This window comes from Nelusetta ayraudi, unplaced genomic scaffold (assembly GCF_046127955.1).
Source record: "Nelusetta ayraudi isolate G7.1 ecotype Tasmania unplaced genomic scaffold, CSIRO-AGI_Nayr_v1 ptg000016l, whole genome shotgun sequence".
NCBI lineage: Eukaryota > Metazoa > Chordata > Actinopteri > Tetraodontiformes > Monacanthidae > Nelusetta > Nelusetta ayraudi.
In genome coordinates, this window is record NW_027466066.1 from 1,299,231 (window position 1) to 1,313,966 (window position 14,736).

Here is a 14,736-nt window from a genome sequence, read left to right on the forward strand (position 1 = left end):
TTAATAGCAGAGGCGGGGAAACTACGGCCCGCGGGTCACATCCGGCCCGTTGGTCTTCTTATCCCGTCAAGCTAAACAGATCAGATCGCACCAGACAGGAAATTCCGACACAAAATCAACGGAAAATATTTCCGTCCGTTACAAAAATAAAACACTACGCAGGTCATATATAGCCGATCACAACTTAAAATAAACATTACGTCATAACTGGCGACACCAGGTCAACAGGCAATTGATTGACCGTTCCCACTAAAAGTGAATGTAAGCATTAACACTGTCCTTTTTTAATATTTGAAAAATGAATGATACGAAAGAATCTTTTGAATTTTTGATTTTTATTGTTCAAAGTGTTTCGGCAATTTTTCCAACATATTTTTTTTTTGAGAGAGAGAAACAATGCTGGAGTTGTAAAAAGACGGTAGACGCGTGTTTGCAGAAATAAAAACAAGAATAACAGCTGACAAATTTATGTTTATGTTAATTTATCTTAATTATGTTCGATATGTATGCATTGGGCGCTTGCCCAGCCCGTCAATCAATTTTTAAAAGTCAATGTGGCCCCTGAGCCCAAAAGTTTGCTCACCCCGATTTATAGATTTTACCCTAAAGCACAACGTCTTCTTTTCAACAGGTAGGACTCATTGACTCTATCATGATTTTCCCCTTCAATACAGGATTAAAAAAAAAAAAAAAAAATAGAAATCACACAGTATTAGCATCAGAATGAAAACCTCTGCTCATTAGAAACCCCAACAGAAATCAGCAAGCCGAAATCTCACACTTTCCTGGAACAGAGGCAGAGAGAAGAGAAAGTGTTAGCTTTTGACACTCAGCATACACACAAGCACACACACTCACACACAAACAAGTTCTGGGATGAGATTGCACAAACAGTTTGCTCATGGCAGACTAACTCACAGCGTCGGGCCCAAATATTAGCACTGAAAGTAGACGTAATGAAGAAGAGTAATGTTTTATAATTATTTTATTTTGTGGGATCGGGGGTTCTGGCTTGGTGTGGAATCCACCTGTTCTATGGTGTTGACAACAGCATAACGTGGCATATCTCTTGACTAAGACCTACCAGCATTTTATAACACTTGAACTGAGAATGGAGATGACAAGCACGCAATATGAATATGTTAGGCACTGTAATCTAAACATTACACACTCACACAGACTCTAGTTTTTAAACCCCGTTTTCATCTCTTGCACACAGCTGCCGACACTCAGTACAGCCGCACCGTTTAGTTGTGAGTCGGGACTTACACTGACTTGACTTGGAGCTGTTCTTCTGCTCTTTTACGGCTCCGCTTTCGGAGAGCGGCCTTTTTAATCTCCTGCAGCAGAGTCTCCTTGTTGTTCAGTATGTTGGCTTTGGCTATCTCTAACAGTTCATCGATCTTCTGCTTACTGTAGGGAAGCTGGAAGGTGGAGAACTCCTCCATCCTGGCCTTAACCTCCTCTGCATCTGTAGTGATAAGTTGACGTCCCGTTATGTGACACGTTCTTCAAAGGGAAGCAGTGTTGCAACACAGCGACAGTTCATTTGAAACAACCCTACATGTTTATATAGGGAGGCTCACTGAATCTTTGTGACAACTCCAGAACATGTCAGAAGGATATGCCTGTCGTGTGTGCATCTTTGGGAATAATTTCTGACTCTTTGTTTCCGTCATGTTAACATTTTAGTTTTAGTTTTTTTTTTTAACTTTCAAACTAGAGTCGGTTTTGATCTTGCAAGCATGTTTTGATAACAACACATCTGATCTCATACTGCGAGAACACGCTGTCTCTCCTGTCACTTCATTTTTTTCATCTTTGATAAAACAGAATCTACAAAACACTGATGTCAACTAACACTTACTTTCAGACGAACTTGACTTTAGTGGGTTGCTCAAGAGTAAAATTAAGAGGTGAAAGTATTATTAATAATACCAAAGATTACAAAAACAAATAAAACAAAAATGTATATAATTTATAGATATTAAATAGTACATCTACTGATGTTATTGCAAACCCAGTTTTAGAGGCGGGTATTGGTGACTCAGCATAAATTTGTTTCATTTGCCTGTTACATAACGCCTTACATAAACTGTTTCTGCTTAAATCATGCCATTTGTGGAACCACAATGTGTTTTCGGCCCGGAGCAATCCTGCTCTCAGAGTGAGACTCCGTGTGGGTGTAGCAGACCTTTGCAGTTCCGTCTGTTGAAGAGCGGCATGTAAACGATGGTGGGCTCCTGGTCTTTCCCCTCCAACACGTAGCAGTCCTTCGGCCACTCTCTGTCCTCCAGGATCTTGGCGTCTATCGCTGGGAAAGGTTTCCTCAAAGCTGCGGTGTAGTTTCTGGTTAGAGTCAGGGTCTGTGAAAGAAGCAGAAGGTGGACATTCGCTTGTTTTATCCTCAGAAGAGTGACAGGGACACTTGGACACATACCAACTGTAAAATATAATTTGATTATTCCCCACCAAAAAAAATATGATCTTATGGAACCAAGAAAAATCACATATACCTATTTCATTCCATTTAATCTCAAAAGATCAGTTTCAGTGTTACACATTGGACCTCTCATTCAATTCTGATATTCTACCCTTCATCCTTCATACCAAGGTCGCCACTGGGAACATTCTATCCAGATAACTGCAGTTGAGTGTTATGTAAAGAATTTTACCCAGTGGAAATGTAATGAGGTCAAGAAACTACGAGAAAGAGAATAAAAGATGTAATGTATGTAATATACTGTAGTAGTTTGTCTCGTAACTGCCATATTAATACCATTTCTTTTAGCTTTCTTCACAGAAACGTGTTCATGTGAGCTCAGGTGAGTCTGCCAAGTTCCAACAGCATGGGACTACCGTGCGACATTCTTGCAACGCTGCTGCAGTTGATAGTTGGGTTAAAAACACACTGGCAACGTCTGCATTTCCTGTGTTTTTTATTGCACTTTTTCTGTTGGCGTGACCTATTATATTATTGCTGAAAAATATACACATATACGTATATATGTATACATATATGTATATATATATATATATATATATATATATATATATATATACATAGATATATATATATATATATATATATATATATATATATATATATATATATATACATGTATGTATATATATATATATATATATATATATATATATATATATATATATATATATATATATACATAGATATATATATATATATATATATATATATATATGTATATATATATATATATATATATACATATATATATATGTATAAACATATATATATACATATAAATATATGTCTTGTTAACACTGAGCACTCAAGCACGTCAAGCCTCTGCAAAGAAAAGGAATGGGTTCAAACGTACAGATAGTTTACTGCTTGAGCGCAGCAGTCGAATGAATGGCACGTAATCGAAGGCCTATAAGCGCCAATTCACTGACACGCACTTTTCATACCTCAAACATGTCTCCAGCGCTGTACTCTGGTGCGATGATGAGGTCAATGTCCCTCTTTTCTCCCAGAAATGAAGGGTAGGGTGCGTTGATGAGCAACCCCCCGTCTATCAGGTGGAAGTTCTCTTGGGACCGGAGGCAGGAGGGAACGATGGGATCTGTCCAGTGATTTGGGAATTTAGTGTCACCCATCAGTGTGTGTTGATGTTACATCACTCTGAGACATTTAAGATAGAAAAGAAAGCACCAGGCATGGCTAGCATTGCTTTCCTCTTTCAGTTTTAAATTCCTGTGGTGCGCCATTGATTTGGTGACACCTAAATACATCATCAGTTGTAAAAAAAAAAAAACAATAATAATAATAATAAAAAAATTAAACAACACCAATTACGAGCCGGCAGCTCACAACTGGTGTTTCCTACAGCCTGGGGAAGATGGCTAATAACTCTCAAGCAGGGAGGCCTCGCCCACATTAAAAAAAAAGAAAAAAAAAAGGTGTTCTGAGGCATTACTATGATACGAAAGAGGAATAAGGCATCAAGAAGAGAAAAAAATATAACAGGAAGGAGATTTCGTTTTGGATTTTTAAGTTGAAATTTTGTGAATAAAGTCAAAACTTTGTGAAAAAAAAGTCAACGTCAAAAAGAAGAAATTTCATGAATAAAGTCGATGCAAGGTAAGTGGAAATTCTGTGAATCATGTGGACATTTCGAGGTTAATCATATGGACGATGGATTAACCCAGTTACCCACAGTTAAAAAGTAAACTGCCGGAAACAGGCGTATCCCACAAGGTTCACCCACAGTAATCAGGAAACTTTTGATTTTATTCACAAAATTTCGTCTTTTTTTTACGTCAGCTTTATTCTCAAAATTTCGACGGGGGGGGGGAGAAAAGCTTGTTTAGACTGGTTTATTGGATATTGATAAGGTGCTTTCTCACCATTGTACTGGTAGAGGAAATTTGCAGTGGTGCCCCACTCCCATTTCTCAATCAGAGGTAAGACTTTCCTTATGAGTACGGACACTGGGTACAAAGCAAAAAAAAAAAAAAAAAAACTGTGGTTATTTTGTTAATACAGTTTGTTTATATCATACTTCAAGTCAAATTTTTTGTTTTTTTGTTTTTTTTTAAAGTTCAAATTCAGTCCGGGTCTTCTTCTGACCCTGCGTTTTCAAAGGTCCATCCTCCAGGTTTTGGCACCAGATGTCAGTTGCCGCCAGCAGCTCTCCTCTCCACTGCCGAGACTGATTCTTTCTCTCCTCCGGAGTGATGGACGCCCACTGCGCAGAATCATGACGTTGTACCTTGTCTGCGGAAGATAGGGATCTCATGCATTGTAAATCAGGCGTTTCCCGTTGTCCTTTGATCACAGATACAGCGAAATTGAGGCGTCGCTGCCTTGGATATCTGTGGCTGTGATCTTGTAAATTGTCTTGCTATCAAAATAAATGGATTTAATGCGCAAAGCTGATGAAAGATCAGTGAACCGCCTAAGCGGTTTCATAGGCTTTATTTAAATGTGAGCACAGACCGGTGGGGATGTGTAGTTGCGTGTGTGTGTTGTGTTTGTGTGTGTTTTCCATAAACATGAATGTTTATAAATTGGCTGATAAGCCAATAATATTATACAGAGATGACAGTCAGTGTTCTAATTGATTACTTACTTCATCCTCTCTGCCCTCATGTGACATTTTGCTCTTCCTTTTTTTTCCCCTTTGGTCGTTGCATTCTTATTTCTTTTTTTTTCTCCCACAATTTGAAAATAAATGACAAACAAATGAACAAATTGCAACTTTACCATGAAGTGTTGTTCTCAAAATGTCCAGCGCAGAAACAGCGGAAGGCTCCTTAAAGCCGCCTCTGATCAGGCCCAACAGATTAGCTAGGGCGCTGTAGACAAGCAGGTATTCTTTGGCAGCGACGTCCAAAAGCCCCGGCACTGGAACACACACACACACACACACACAAACAGGAAGTCACATGTCGCACATCCAAGAGAGAATCTCAAGTAGAGTTCAACATCAGACTATGATTACCTTCTAGCAACCAGGCTGGAAGGGTCCCTCTGACAGTTTCCTCGTCGGCCAGCGCTGAGCCAAGAACTCCTGCCAAGTTTTTTTTATTGTTATTATTATTGAACACAAACATGCAAGCGAATGCATCTAATATGGCATTAATAATGCTATTAAAGCTATGTCTTGTGAAACAATTAAAGAATTAATTAATCAAATAAAGAAATAAATGGTCCATTGATTCCCAGTGTATGCCAACTTAATTGTTAGGCTAGACAAGATTTTGCGGTGTCAGGTTGCAACGGGCTAAATTGCTATTTTGACGCCAATGTCGGTGGTTTGCGTTTTGATTGACACAGTGTTACAGAAATGTTTGCTGTCTGTGGTGGCAGCTGTAGAAATTGAAGTACACCGTTTGCAAATCATCGCAGCACTCATGAAATGGTTGCTGGCTCCTTCCCCTAAACAGGGGAAGGAGCTTCGCGGCGTCGTGAATGCGGCACCTTGTAGCTCCACCATGTCCATCTCACTCCGCCTCTGCAGCAACTCTCCAGCTTGGAATTTGCTGCCCAGGAGAGAGGTTTCAACAAAAAGCTCCATCTCTGTGAAGCCGGCCTCGTGAGGAGTCACCTCGAACCACTGCCCTGTGGGACAAATAATCTTTGTCACATTCAGCAAAATGACTGGGTAGCTCATCCACGTCAATGCCTCAATGAGGCGTGTGCATAAGAAGACAAAAACCCTCGATGGGTCCGTTCTCAAAGCAGTATCTCTCAATGGCGCAGTAGACGGGGTAGGGGTTGGTGGCGTTCCTGTCAGCTTCGCCCGAGAGATGCCGTACGTCCAGCTGACAGGGAGACAAGAGAGATTGTAGGCAAACGTCCTGTCGCTGGAGAAAACCCGTCCGGTCGCCTCTGTACCTGTTTCATGAACCCAGCAGAGGTCAACGCCCCCCAGACATGAGTGAGGGAAAAGTCCACGTCCTCCGTTTTCTGCCCCAGCCAGGCCAGAGTCTCCTCCAGGCTCACTTCTGAGGTGGACAGCCTGGTGATGGACTTGCTCATGTTGGTGCTCCACTCTGGGTCACTGTACAGGAGGGACATGGACCTGACAGAAGAGCACATATGTCAAGAAAAAAATGTGTCCTTTTTGGGGAAGAAAAACAATGTTTACGTATTGAGATTGGTCCATCAGTTTGGTAAGAACATTGAATATTAACCAATAAATGTCATTCCCACCATGTTGACCCAGAGACCCCTCCAAAGTAGAGCAAAGTGCCCAGCAGGCCGTCCGCCTCCATCTGATGAAGGGCGCCCACTAAAGCCACAGCTGACCTCTGACCCCCACCTGAGGCCAACAGAGCGATGTGGGGAACGTCGTCCTAGACAGCAGATGAGGAAACCAACATGTGTGTTACATACTTTTCAAATTCAGTTTTAGGCCACAAATCAATCAAAGGAGAGAGCACAAAATGTTCCACACCCATCTAGACAGAAAAAAAGGGCATTGTTAAACAAAGAGAAAAAAAATAATCCAGGAACATTTTTTTTCAGAGTGATTCGTCATGTCGAGCGTTTGCCAACCCGTCACAGAAGTCAAACGGGGAAAGAACGACTTGCAAGTCACTGCACGCAACAAGGAGTTCCATGAGTTGGCACTTGTTAAAAATGCCTCCATCTTACTGCGGTGGAGTTGATGCCGAGGCCGTTGAGCGACTCCAACACGATTTGTTTCCTCTTGTCAACATACTCCTGCTCACCAGCACACAGAGACCCAGACTGACGGACGGGACTCTGAAAGGAAAAGACGGCAGCACAAATAAAAGTCAATTCATTCACGAGAAACGTACAAATCCCACAAGCTAAATGCCTAATTGAAAGGGACATGAACTGACATGCAAGTTTTTGATTGTAATTTATCATTTGCTGACGCATTTCAAAAGTTTTCAGCTGGGTGACAGGTTTGCCTTCAGCATGCCTGTTGACACTCTTAAGTGTGTATTTTCATCAGTCTATTGAGGAGACTAAGTGAATAAAACCCCCATATTTATGTCACTAGGGTTAGGGTCAGCTGCCACTGAAAAACACACACTGTCCCATCTTTGCATCTCTTACCTGACGAGCGTCTGCGTTTCCCTCCATGTTCTCCTCAGCCTCCACCAGCACTGCTACAGCGGAGAGCCAAAGCAGCGCTGGCAAAAAACCTGTTGGTCCACCTTGCATGGCAGCCGCAACAACGTTTAACCCTTTCCTGCTCTTGAGAAGTCCCCCCTTAACGGCTAAATGAGGGTCTTGCCCAAGCAAATCTGCCGGACGTTGCCTGTGGATTCCCCTTACATACTGTAGTTGAGCAGGAAGGGATGTTTCTCAACATCAGCCAGATGTCAATTTCCAACCCCGGTGTGGCAAACAAGGAACGGAAATTGGGAAGTGCCATTTTGTGAAAGAAGTCGTGAGGCCACACGGGGCCTTGTAATAACAAGTGGGGGTTCAGTGGCAAATAAGCAGTACCCGTTTTTTCTGTGCACGGAAAACAAGGTGGTACAGGGACAGGCATAGAATAAGCCTCGTCTTCAGCCTGCTCCTTTTTTTGTTTACTGAGTTGGCTCATTTTTTTTGCTGTATAGAGAATATACCGTGAAAATTAGTTTTTAAGTATTTTTTTCGTTTTTGTCAGTTATTAACATTATCCATTTTATTTATTTTGTCCTTGAGAAAAAAAAAAAAAAAAGCGAAATCCATTGCTGTGCTGATAATGGCAGCATTGTTTGTCCTGGCACCCGCAACACTAAGCCCTGTCAACTATGGAACGCAACTGCCCCTGAATGCGGGTGGCGGTTGGTGCAACAAGGGAACACGAGGACAAGTTCAAGGTGTGGCTAGGCGTATTTCCTCTCCGCCGTCAAGTACATTTAAAATGAGGATTCTCTATATCTTGGAGCAGCCAGGACATGATCAAAGCATTCACGGTTTGCGTCTGCTCATCTGCATAAAATGAAATGAAAATGAGTACACACGGCTGCCAGGGGTGCACAGACACTGGCGCAGTCGGTAGTGCCTGTGTGCATCCGAACAGAAGGGCAGAATAGCAAAACACTCTTTTCACATACACGACCAGTCGAAAGTTTGGACACACCTTCTCATGCAATTCTTTTTTTTTTTTTTTTTGTCTTCACAACTTTCTACACTCCAGATAGATACTGAAGACATCAAATATATGAGCAAGATATATGTAATTATGCAGCAAAGAAAAACACGTTAAATAACTCTAAATATGCTTTTTATGAAAGGTGGCTATTTTGAAGAATATTTGAGTTATTTTACACTTTTATTGTTTCCTACATAATTCCATGGTGTTCACAGTTTTGATGCCTTCAGTGAGAAACTGCAACGTCAGCAGTCATGAGAACAAAAGAAAAGACTTTAAATTCATAGGGTGTGACCAAACTTTTGACTGGTACTGTATTTCTGACCATAAATTCTGAGTGGATATTGACAGAACCTCTGTGAGTGTGTAAGCCCATCTCTAAAAAACTAAAAATAAAATCGTTTTGTCCAAAAAAAACCTGCAGAAAAAAAAACATGAGAAAGTAGAGGGCCCACAATGGTTTAGTTGGGATCACTTGCAGCAAGAAGGTTGTGGGTTCAATTCTGGGCATGGGGTCTTTCCGTTACATTTTTCAGATTCCCTAAATCTAGTCACTCATGTGCAGTAATTGCATCGCCACCGTGTTTCCTGTTGAAAACCAGAGTCTTTGAGTATCTCCGACGCTTCCAATGGGATCATCTGCCTCCCACACAGACACGCCTGTAATCTGCTGGTATTTGCTCAGCAAATTCGCCAGATGACACCGAGATCAGAAACACTGCCAAGAGGTTGAGATTAACCGACTCGGAGATAAGGTCCGGCACGCGGCTCGTGATAAGACCTCACTCTCAGAGACTTTGCCCTTTATTATGCTAAACCTTTAGCCTTGATATTATAATAGATTTAAGGCTTGACTGAATCATATTAACATCAACCTCCTCAACAAATGATATTAAAGAGGACGTTGGAAGAGAGAGCAAAAAATATTTGCTAGTTTGGACTAGAATAACAGTGTGCAGTTAATCCAAGTTTCCTCACAAGGTCGGCAGCTGACTAACATTTATCATTTAGCAGAGAACAAGAGTGAGGCAGTCAGACAAAAGCAAATTCTTTCCTCTGTATTCACTCTAAAGGGAATAATTGGCAGTCACGCGAACAAACTCTGTCAGGTTTTCAGTGAAGATGCCAAAATTAAATCTGTGTATGTTTTAATGAAACCAATATTTGTAATCATGAGAATTTCCATATTGTTATAACAAGTATTGCCAGGAGGTAATTTCTCCTGGAATTACTCGCAAGCTTGGAATCAAGTGCACGCTGGTAGAACTGGAGGAAGCAGTTCCTTTCTCGTTGCTGACATCAATGTTTTCCATCAGCATTTAGTTCTGCAAATAATAACATCTTAATATGCGGCACCCAGCTGTAAATTGCAATTTTTGAAAGGAAGGTTTGCTAAGACAGATGGTCACTGAATGAATGCGTCTTTCAAGGCACAATTGTCAGTGTGGAGCCGTCCTACTATTAAACACTTCTTGCAAATAATAACAGGAGACACCGGGAGGCACAATGCAAAAGAAGAATCATACTTTATTTTCAAGAAAACAAGACAAAACAACAAGTAAAAAAAAAAATCTAATTAGGTGGTGAGAACGCAGCATGTACGAAGCCTGCCGGCTGATGTTGACGAGCTAACAAGATCCCGCTGAGCCACCTTCACCCTATAATTAGAGATTGTTTTGGTTTTGGTTTTCAATAGCACAGCTTTGACTGTGTCATGCACAGCTGTGCGAAATGAATCAACAAACATCCGCATTACCTTGATCTGATGGCACAACTCAAAAATATGGTTGTTATTTATTGTTTTAGTGCTGTCACCATTTTTTTTTTTCCGCCTTCTTCTTTCCAGGATTCAGTTCCTCATATTTCACTCTGGGGTCTGGAGAGTTCAAATAGGTTCGGTGGCTCCGCTGTTCTCTCTCTCGACTTATGCCGAATTAGAGACTGTGCATTGTCAAACTCAACCTATACACACATACAATTTCTTTAAAAGTCAAAACCAGTCGAGAGAAAAACAATCAGCAGCTGCTGGTATTTTGTTATGGTCTTTCCACTTGTACAAACACTAGAATAGGTATTTGTAGTTGAGCCAAGGTTGTTTATGCATATGTGACTGTACGATAAAGTGCCTTAAATTTAACACAGTACCAGTAAAAGCTACAATTATTTTTCGTTTTTCATCCCTGATAAATTGTAAACGAAAAGGTTGAGGACATGGCCTCGCGTGTGTGGAATTGTTTGTTTGTTTTTTTTTGACTGTATTTTGGCGCCATCAAGTGAAATAGAACGAACAGTGCACGCTTGAAGGCTGTAACTTTACACATGTAAAAATCCAAATCCTTTTCCACCCATAAAGCCTTTCTTTGATATGATGTTTCGGTTTCACTATACTTGAAAGTAACCAGCAGACAAAACTTCATCGTACTTAAATATTGCCTCTACCACCAGTTGATTCTTTTTATTTTATTTTATCTTATTTTATTTTTTTCGTTATGATTAGCTGAATTGAATGTTTCGATATTCGATACTTCTCGAAATAAATATTTACCACATAGAAGAATAAATACCTATTTGTTTTACTTTATGAGTGGAGGAAGTTCAATTTAACCTGCCCCCAATTGATTATTTGCAGCTGCGCTGATTTATGTTGGCCACCGGAGGGAGGTAGAACACACCATCATCAACACCAAGTTAGCGCTCCGAAAACGCTAACGTCAACATGCAACAATTAAAGGGACATACAGGAATAAACAGCTTTTTTTAAAAAATAAATAAATAAATAAATAAATAAATAAAAAATAGCAAGACGATGAGGCCAAAATGAACAGAAGTCTAAAACGTTTATGTTTTCACTGAGACAACAAGCATCCACATCGTTAGCATAAAGTCAAATAATGAAGAGCTTTTGGACTCCTTTCACTTATTAAAACTGAGAGTGATCCGCTTCCTGTTACTCAGCATATTTCGAAGGCCCAGTGTTTATCATGTCAAATCGGAAATAGAATGCGGCTCATGAAACTGTGTTCGGGTTGTCCTCCATTTTAGCCTATCTGAACTCTTCCTGTGCCTATAGGGATTGCAACAGTATCTGGAGTCTTTCTGATTTGAATGAAATTGAACTACAAAAGAACATGCTCGTTGTTTGGTGGACCAGTTGTCTTGTGAAAAACAACAACAACAACAGCAGCAGCAGCAGTACTATTTGACCACTGACCTCTGTTCTCTTTGTTCTTTCATTCGCACTTGTGGTGTCCTCCTGACCGCAGATCTCCTTTCAGTCGTCTTCCTGCATCCTTCCTCTTCTCTGCCGAGCGACGCCCAAAGTTGTTTCCTTGGCTTGAAGAGGGTGATTTAAGGCTAAACACACTGTTATGATAAGAGTTTAATTTAGTTTTGCCATCTTTAAATATGTTCAAAGCCAAACCATGGCGCAGGGGAGAAACACGTGCAGCTGACTGACAAAAATAATTTAAAAAATAATTTATTTAATAATTGAGCAAATGACCAGCATAGGCGGAAGAAATTCACACCAAATCTCATGCCAGAAAGTGCACCCCACTGTGTCATCTGTCCAAGACTTTCTCTGCCTGATTCATTCTCTGTGAAAGTGGTTGAGGCACATGAAACTGGAAAAAATGACCGAGAGCTGGCAAGCTTACGATGAGAATTATGAGGCTCAATTAGCCTTAGAAAATAAACTTTTGCGGGATAACTGTGCGCTTGTAGGTGATTGATGGGCACTTACAGAGAATATTTGATGTGAAGAAATGCAGTGTTGGCGCAACCATTACCAGAGTGCCCTGGGGATGCATTTCCCCCTCTGCGTGACAGTAAATAGTCAGGGATGAAGGGCAGGAGTTCAACTGACAACCGCAGGGCTCAGAAGCTGAACTGTGGAAGAGAAAAAAAAAGAAGATGCATGGACCTTAACAGTAGAGGTGACCTTCATTTCTTCTTCGGAAAGGGGTCTTATTTCAATTTACCTATTAAATTGTCATACTTGAAGAGGCAACTTCCACCCCGTAATTAAAAAAGGCACTGAAGCAGATAAAGACTGAATAGGGAAGAGACGCAAGTGTGTGTGTTTCCTTTTGTTCTTTGCTGTTGAAGCTTCTGCCGGTTCTGCCAGTGATAAAAACCTGAGTGATTAATTTTTGAAAATGTGGTGCGATAAGGGACTTTCAGCACGCTCATTTAAATTCTGACGGTTAGAAATCAACCAGCTACGGCTGAAAATTGTTTTCCCTTTGAAAGAAATAAAAACTTTTTTTTTTTTTTTCCCCTTTTGCAAACTGTGCATGTCTCCCACACAGTGGTTATTGCCACATTATCTCCGCTGACGAACATGATGGAAATACATTCTCAGGGATAATAATTGCATTTTGTGCAAAATAGTTCGCATTTAAGCTTTGAACACACAAGAAATAGCAAACCTTTTGAAGACACGGTAGGGACAAGATTGTCAAAAAAAAAAAAGTACCGTTAGGAAATCAACAACGGATGTAAGCATTCAAACTAATGTGACTTGTGTTACAACAGAGCTTTCACATTTTATATATCATAGCGCTTTTCAACGTTTTGTTTAGTCTGTCAAGTAAACAAGGGCCTTCAACATTCTAGTGGACCTATATCATAGCCCAAGTCATTATGCTTAGCCTGCTTTAATGAATATTGATCCAGGAGAGTGCTTAGTCTTTGTTTTTTTAAACTGACTTCTCTTCTTGCCGTTGCCCAAGGATGGGTTATTGGTCTTTGGGTTAATTGATTTTTACCATATGGACATATGTTTGGACATATGTTAAGTCAATTTGAATGTGTTGTTTTTTTTTTTTTATCATTATGTATGTGTTCATTGATTATGCTTTGAAGTTTGCTCCATCTCAGGTTGTTTCTAAGACAAATTATGGTCTCGGACCTCCACCCTTCCAGCTAGACAGAATTCTTGGAATCCTGTTTTTTGCTTTTGTGTGCTTTTTCCAGCTAAAGAGTGACGCTAAATTATGGCCTATGATGTCTCAAACAAAGACGGAAACGCCAAACCCTGCTTTTAGGTCCTCTTGTCTTGATTATAGTGACTGCCTTTTTGCATACTTCCGTGAAGAAAAAAAAACAAAAAAAAAACTTGACTGGATCTGCAGACTCCAGTCCTCCAGATGGTCTTCACTGGCTCTTTATCCTCTTCAGAATTCAATTTAAGGTCATTGTGGCCACATTTAAGGCTTTGCATGGTCAGGCAGCGGCCTACATTAGAGGCCTGCTGCAGTCCTGTGACGCTCGTACGCCTGTCCTGATCAACCGCTGGTTGCTCGTTGATTCTAGACTAAAAGAGACGGTGCTGTTAAAGTTGTGGGGTCCAGACTCAAGAAATGTTTTCCCACTGAATCAAAGATCTTTGCACACTAATAGACACAAGCACACCTTTGAAGTGTAGATTCTTGACCTCAACTCAGATATGTTTTGGGATGTTACATATCCTGACTGGCACTGCAGTTTTCCTGAGATGACGGCCAGTGACGCGGCCTTATATCAGCTGACCTTCATCTTTGGGTGCAGCCAGCCTGACGATCTATCAAATCTGTCAGGTCAGCCACACTCCCTGCTGTGTGATGGTCTCTGGAGGAGAAAGACCCAGGTGCACGCGAGCAGGAAGGCACCCTCGTCTCGAAAGACGGTGCTTCGGGCCCGGTTTGGAATTTTTATTACCGGCTTAGTCCGGCCGATTAAGGACACATCACAGGATGTGTTCTGAGGAAGACGGCAGTGACAGTCGAAACGTATCTCAAAGCTGTGTAACATCTCAGCAGTTCTCTGAAGAGAAGAACAAGAAATGGTCAATTTGAATATGAATACAAAATGTTCAATTTTCTATTTTTGCATCAGTGATTTGTGTTAGTGCCAATTACGACATTAGGAATTGTTGTAAAGACATTTCACACGTTTTTCACTTTCTGAGAAAGATTCATTCGGCCCGTTGTCCTAAAAAACAAAACAAAACGCAAAGAAACAAAACAGTTGAGAGGTTTTCCTCCTGTTTCTTGACCTGCGGCCGAGTTCATCACAGCCCTGCACAACCAGGTATGTTCATTTCATGTTCTGTTTGCCACCTTGAGTGGACTGGTTCAAACACAGG

At 40.8% G+C, this 14,736-nt stretch overlaps 1 protein-coding gene across 1 annotated transcript; it reads right to left on the bottom strand.

Moving 5' to 3' along the window:
• Positions 1-316: 316 nt before the first annotated feature.
• On the bottom strand, positions 317-7,772 carry LOC142886655 (cytosolic phospholipase A2 gamma-like). The gene is made up of 14 exons (XM_076023706.1): positions 7,577-7,772; positions 7,145-7,255; positions 6,701-6,843; positions 6,383-6,569; positions 6,204-6,309; positions 5,966-6,106; positions 5,487-5,555; positions 5,249-5,389; positions 4,613-4,759; positions 4,390-4,473; positions 3,451-3,605; positions 2,195-2,366; positions 1,270-1,471; positions 317-785 (listed from the first exon to the last, which is right to left on the bottom strand). Exons 1-14 carry the CDS (start codon positions 7,682-7,684, stop codon positions 776-778), a joined length of 1,776 nt encoding a protein of 591 aa, XP_075879821.1. The 5' UTR covers positions 7,685-7,772; the 3' UTR covers positions 317-775.
• Between the last annotated feature and the right edge of the window lie 6,964 nt (positions 7,773-14,736).